Here is a 7,500-nt window from a genome sequence, read left to right on the forward strand (position 1 = left end):
TATGATTAATCAAATCTGATTTTGGAGCCTCGATATCTGTACTGGTACAGATGCAATGTGGAACGAAGTTGATATTAATAATAATAATAATAAAAAAAAAACATTGCAATTTCTTTATCATATCTGATTAAATAAAAAGAGAAACCTTAATTAAAAAAATAATGAGGGTAAATAAGACAATTAAAATTAACAGTTATAAAAATATTTTTCATTACAGAGGATTCAAACGATTTTGAATTACAAAAACAATACTGTATTATCCAAAGGCGAAACCATTCTTTAGAAAGCCTTTCAACTCTTCAGTAGAAAGTCTAAACGTCATTGTTATTATTATTATTATTATTAGATTTTTCTAAGCTTTAATCCTAGTTGGAAAAGCAAGATGCTATAAGCCCAAGGGCTCCAACATGAAAAGTAGCCTAGTGAGGAAAGGAAATTAGGAAATAAATAAGCTAGAGACGTTATAAACAATTAACATAAAATATTTCAAGAACAGTAACAACAGTAAAATAAATCTTTCATAGATAAACTATAAAAACTTCAAAATAACAAGAGGAAGAAAAATATATAGAATAGAGTGCCAGAGTGTACCCTAAAGCAAGAGAATACTACACCTAGATAGAATGTCAAGGAGCCGTTCTACACAAACTTTCACAACGTTTTTATAAAAAGTCTCGTTTTCAACTATAACAACATGACGAGTAACTTACTTTTTATACAACACAGGAACAACAAATAACACAGGATTTAAGCAATGTACAAACGTAGGAGTGATAGAGGTTCTGTTATTGTTGGCAGCCAAAACTAACCGGCAAGGATTAACCATTTCAGTAGTATTTGATGTGACCGTTCCAATATTATTTGAAACACAGTCTTCTAAAAACTCATAAACAACATATGATTGTTTCATTTGATTTTAGCGTATTTTTCTTAGGTATGGGTGCTTCATATGATGTGCTATCGCTTAAAAGGACATTTACTAACAATTATCGTAACAAAAATTTTATTTACAAATGTATTCAAGAAAGAGAGAAGAAAATATTGCTATGATACAGAAATTACTCCTTTCAAAATACAGGAATATACTTTTCGTTCATTTCCTAGGGAGTTAATTTCTTGTGCCTAATCAAAGTTTATGTTTTGGAAAATGTCTCAATAATAGTAAAAGATGCAAACAAGATACTGGGTAACTCTTCTCTCCACAGATAGCGAGAGAACGTAGACAGCGTATCAGCAGAAGAAGATATGCTGTCGGGAAATTTAGGGCCATCCTAGAAATACGGTGGTTTATAGATGAAAATAAAACGAAACGAGACGAATTTCTTTTGTTTAACATGAAAGGAACTAATATTTTAAAAGTATGCGAGCTTTAGAAGATATCTACATCGTTAAAAAATTGCCGTAAAAAAATTGACGTAAAGGGGGGATATTACGGTCACCAACCTGTGAAAGATAATAATAAAGTAGGGTAAAACTACGGTCGCCTGTATTTTACTGAAATACGGATGAGAACAGTATATTTTTAACGGAGAATTTCCGATTACAATTACATTTTTTTTTTTTTTTAATTTCAATAGAGTATATTATGTACATTTGTGGTGATTGTATCGACAAAAAATCTACGCGAGCAATGTAAGAAGAAGTCTTATCAGGAATTGAGCTTTAAACAATTTTCAAAACAAATCAGACCATTATTTTGTTAACCCAAGAAATTCTGGAATCCTAGAGATGAACATAAAGAGAAAGTAGGGTGGTTTTTAAAAACTATACATAAATCAGCTTTTGTTAGTCTAAGAAATTCTTGAATATTGGAGACTTCAAAACAAATCAGACTATCTTTTTGTTAATTCAAGTAATTCCAGAATCTTAGAGAGCAAATACTTAAAAAAGATTTTTGTTAATCCATTATTATTATTATTATTATTATTATTATTATTATTATTATTATTATTATTAGTTAAGCTACAACATTAGTTGGAAGAGCAAGATTCTATAAGACCAAGGGCTCCATCAGGGAAAAATAACTCAGTGAGGAGAGGAAACAAGGAAATGAATAAACTGTAAGAGGAGTAATGATCAATGAGAATAAAAAAGATAGACAAGGAGAAAAAGAATTACAACCTCAAAGACTTCAATGATCTTCATAAAGACAAACAGTCTTATAATAGAATCTCAAAGACTTCAATGATCTTCATAAAGACAAACAGTCTTGTAATAGAATTTCAAAGACTTCAATGATCTCCGTAAGGACAAACAGTCCTGTAATAGAATATCAAAGACTTCAATGATCTTCGTAAGGACAAACAGTCTTATAATAGAATATCAAGGACTTCAATGATCTTCGTAAGGACAAACAGTCTTATAATAGAATATCAAGGACTTCAATGATCTTCGTAAGGACAAACAGTCTTATAATAGAATATCAAGGACTTCAATGATCTTCGTAAGGACAAACAGTCTTATAATAGAATATCAAGGACTTCAATGATCTTCGTAAGGACAAACAGTCTTATAAACATCCTTAATCTTGAAGATTGTCTCATAGTGAAGCAACGGCTTCGTGACGTATTCCGTACTGTACCGAATCTTCGTCTCGTACACGTACTCCGGGGCGTACTCGGTCGTGTACACTGTGTCGTAGACCACGTCCGTCAAGACCTGCGTCTTGTAGGCCATGGATGTGACGTACTCTGGCACGTACTCGACTTTCTTTTCGGTTTTCGTTTCGTACACGGTGTCGAATATGGTGGTGTGATGTGTTACGTACTGCGTGTCGGTTGCGTACTCGGTTTTGTAGACGTACTCTGGCACGTACTCTGTCGTGTACTTGGTGACACTGACGGTGTCGTAGATGGATTTGTAGACGGTTGTCGGGTCATACTTTTTGTCGTGGACCGTTTCGTGAATTGGGTACTGGAATGGACGGGTTCATAATTGAGATTCAGGTAGATGTAAAATTTCTGATTAAATTTATTCAGTGAATTCAGGTAAATATAAATAACATTGTGATTAAATTTGTCTAAAATTTAGGTGAATTCAAGTAAAAAGAAATAACGTTCTATTGAATCTGTCTAAAATTTAGGTGAATTCAAGTAAAAAGAAATAACGTTCTGATTGAATCTGTCTAAAATTTAGGTGAATTCGGATAAATATGAAATGTTCTGATTAAATTTTTCTCAAATTCAGGGAATTCATGAAAATAGATATAGTGTTCAGATAAAATTTATCTAAAATTCAGGAAAATAAAATTAACGTTCTGATTAAATTTCTCTAAAATTTAGGTGAATTCAGATAAACATGAAATGTTCTGATTAAATTTCTCTAAAATTCAGGTGAATTGATTAAAATAAATATAATGTTCTGATAAAATTTCTCTAAAATTCAGTGAATTTAGGTAAATAGAAATAACGTTCTCATTAAATTTGTCTAAAATTTATGTGAATTCATATAAATATAAACAATGTTCTGATTAAATTTGTCTAAAATTCAGTGAATTCAGGTAAATAGAAATAACATTGAGTCATTATTTTTTAAATTCAGTGAATTCAGGTAAATAGAAATAACGTTCTGATTAATTTGTCTAACATTCAGTGAATTCCGGTAAATAGAAATAATGTTCTGAATAAATTTGTCTAAAATTTAGGTGAATTCAGATGAAAATGAAATATTCTGATAAAAAAATTCTCTAAATTTCAGGTTGATTTATGAAAAGAGATATAATGTTCTGAAACAATTTGTCTAAAATTTAGTGAAATCAAGTAAGCAGAAATAATGTTCTGATTAGATTGTCCAAAATTCAAGTGCATTAAGTATATAGAAATGTTCTGATAAAATTTGTCTAAAATTCAAGTAACTATAAAAGTTCTGATAAAATTTGTCTAAAATTCATGTAACTATAAATGTTCTGATTAAATTTGTCTAAAATTCAAGTAACTATAAAAGTTCTGATAAAATTTGTCTAAAATTCAAGTAACTATAAAAGTTCTGATTAAATTTGTCTAAAATTCAGGTAACTATAAATGTTCTGATTAAATTTAGCTGAAATAAAAGTTTAAATCACATCAAAATAATTGTAATTAGATTAGTTTGGACTTATGCTAGCAAAGAATAATAGACACGAAAGGTAAAATTATTTATTCAAAGTAATTTGGAAAGGGTCTCTAAGGATTACGAAGCCTGAAGTAGGAGATCATGATTGGAGAAGTACTGAACAACAACAATAATATTAATTATAGATATAAAAACGACACTCTCTCTTTGGCCGAGTTGCTAAGTCAATGGAAACTCAGTTTCTTGGGCCCGGGTTCGATTCCCCGGCCGACCACAAGCTATAATCTTTAAGTTGATTCCCCATTAGGTTTCTGATGCCCAGGTATATAGAGAATCCAGATATTAGGAGGATTACAATATAGGGCTTATATGAGTATGAACGTATTTACATACATACACGAGAGTACGTATTTACTACAAGGAAATTGATAATCTACACTGCATGTAAATAGACGAATACTCACGTATTTGTACTACCGAATTGAATTTATATACTCGCGTATTTATATACTCGCGTACTTATATTCACGTATTTATATACTCACGTATTTATACTCATGTATTTATGATCACATACTTATATACTCATATATTTATACCCACGTATTTATATACTCACGTATTGATACTCACGTATTTATACTCACATATCTATTCTCATGTATTTAAACTCACGTATTTATGCTCACGTATTTTTATACTCACGTATTTATGCTCACGTATTTTTATACTCACGGATCTATACTCACGTATTTATATACTCACGTATTTATATACTCACGTATTTATATACTCACGTGTTCATATTCACGTATTTATATACTCACGTATTCATGCTCACGTATTTATATACTCATGTAATTATATACTCACATATTTATATTTTCACGTATTTATACTCACGTATTTATATATTCACGTATTTATACTCACATATTTATATACTCACTTATTTATACTTACGTATTTATATACTCGCGTATCTATAAACACGCATTTATACTAAAGTATTTATATTCACGTATTTATACTCACGTATTTATATATTCACGTATTTATACTAACATATTTATATATTCACGTATTTATACTAACGTATTCATACACTAATCATTTATATTCACGTATTTATACTAACGTATTCATACACTAATCATTTATATTAACGTATTTATACACTTACATATTTATATTCATGTAGCTATTCTCACGTATTTATATACTCACGTATTTATACTCACGTATCTATTCTCACGTAATTATAAATTCACGTACTTATTCTCACATATTTATATATTCACGTATTTATACACTCACGTATTTATACACTCACGTATTCATATTCAGGTATTTTTTCTGACGTATTTATATACTCACGTATTTATATTCATGTATTTATTTTGACGTATCTATATATTCATATACTCACGTATTTTCATACTCACGTATTTATGTTTAGTCTGGTATTTGGTGACGTACTCCGTCTTAGGATAACAGAGACCACGGAATATCCCGGCTTCTGTCCTTACAAGAGCCGACAGGATCGCACAGATGGTGATCCTCAGCATCCAGCTCAGATGGTGCGCTCTTGTATTTGCCATCTGGGAAGAAAAGGCTTTAGTCAGATTAGGATAGTTCTGAGCCAGTTTAAAGGTTTAAAGGTTGCTCGTGGATGGCAGAGGGGAGAGAGTGAAAATTCAATAGTAGGACAATGCCCTAGCCTAGAGTGCCTAGAGTTTGACAATATAAAATTGTTATTATTATTATTATTATTATTATCATTATTATTATTATTATTATTATTATTATTATTGTTGTTGTTTGTTGTTGTTGTTGTTGTTATTATTATTATCATTATTATTATTATTATTATTATTATTATTATTATTATTATTATTACTATTATTATTATTATTATTAGCGCTAGCTAGGTTACAACCCTAGATGGAAATACAAGATGCTATAAGCTAAAGGGGTTCCATCAGGAAAAATTAACGGAATGAGGAAAGGAAACAAGGAAGTAAATAAGCTACAAGAGAAGTAATGCACAATTAAAATGTAATATTTTAAGAAAAGTAACAATATTAAAATAGAACTTTCATATATAAACAATAAAAAACTTAAATAAAAAGGCAGAGGAAGAGAAATAAGATGGAATAGTATGCCCGAGTGTACCCTCAGCGCCCAAGCCCTTTCCACTCAAGCTAGGACCAGGAAGTGCCAGGTAATGGCTGCTGATGATTCAGCAGGTAGACCTATAGGCTCCCCCAAAAAGGCCTCATCCTAGCTCACAAGGATGGGGAGATTGCAGACACTTCAAGAAACTATCGAGCTTGAGTGGGTCTAGAACCCCAGTCCAGCGGATTGTCAGGCATGGACGTTTGCAATAGGCTGCCACAAGCCATATGTGATTTGGAGCAAGTTGTTCAGAAGTTAAATAAATTGTTTAGAAGTTAAATAAGTTGTTTAGAAGTTAAATGCCTGTGCACATGCTGTAAGGGTCACGTTGAGTGATTAAATTGCTTTTAGATTGGCCCCCTTAAAACGAAGGGGATCACGGGTTTTTGCTCGAAGGCAGCCCGTAAGTAGGATAATCTTGTGAAAGTGTCGGAATAGATCAGGAACACGAAAGACGGACAGGAAGATGACAACAGCCAAGGTATCACTCTATATACCTTGACAACAGCATGACGACCGAGGACGGAGTCATAAGTTACGTCGAGGGTGCCGCAAAGCAGACAATGCCTCGCTAAACCCGGTTCCTCTTTGGTCCTAGAGAAATTGTTAATTTTTTTCTTATTGGTTGATTAAGAGTTTTGCCGAAATGCTAAAGAGATCTTGCGATATGTTTTTAAGTTAAAGGCAGCCTATCTAGATGCTAAAATCAGTTTAGCGTAGGATAAAGTCATTTACCACACGGATGCTGAAAAGTGTCTGTTATAGGAAAGAGCTAGCTGCCTAGTTGAACAAGACAGTGACAGATTATTATTATTATTATTACTTGCTAAGCTACAACCTTAGTTGGAAAAGCAGGATGCTATAAGCCCAGGGGCTACAAAAGTGGAAAATAGCCTAGTGAGGAAAGGAAATAAGAAAAAATAAAATATTTTAAGAACAATAACATCAAAATAGATATCTCTTACATAAACTATAAAAGCTTTAACAAAACAAGAGGAAGAAAAATAAGAGAGAATAGTATGCCCGAGTGTAACCTCAAGCAAGAGAACTCTAACCCAAGACAGTGAAAGACAATGGTACAGAGGCCATGGCACTACCCAATACTAGAGAACAATGGTTTGATTTTGGAGGGTCCTTCTCCTAGAAGAGCTGCTTACCATTGCTAAAGAGTCTCTTCTACCCTTACCAAGAGGAAAGTAGCCACTGAACAATTACAGAGCAGTAAACGTTAGGGTGAAGAAGAATTATTGGGTAGTCTCTGTTGTCAGGTGT

The 7,500-nt window shown here is 31.9% G+C and overlaps 1 protein-coding gene across 1 annotated transcript in view; it reads right to left on the minus strand.

The window, feature by feature from the left end:
• Positions 1-1,910: 1,910 nt before the first annotated feature.
• LOC137658204 (uncharacterized) overlaps positions 1,911-7,500 on the minus strand; it is a 7,247-nt gene continuing 1,657 nt past the window's right edge. Inside the window, exons 2-3 of the mRNA XM_068392881.1 lie at positions 5,496-5,651; positions 1,911-2,913 (exon numbers count right to left, since the gene is read on the minus strand). Of these exons, the coding sequence (XP_068248982.1) occupies positions 2,482-2,913; positions 5,496-5,651 (588 nt within the window). The 3' untranslated portion in view covers positions 1,911-2,481. The remainder of the gene's footprint in view (positions 2,914-5,495; positions 5,652-7,500) is intronic.

Source organism: Palaemon carinicauda, chromosome 19, assembly GCF_036898095.1.
Source record: "Palaemon carinicauda isolate YSFRI2023 chromosome 19, ASM3689809v2, whole genome shotgun sequence".
Lineage (NCBI taxonomy): Eukaryota > Metazoa > Arthropoda > Malacostraca > Decapoda > Palaemonidae > Palaemon > Palaemon carinicauda.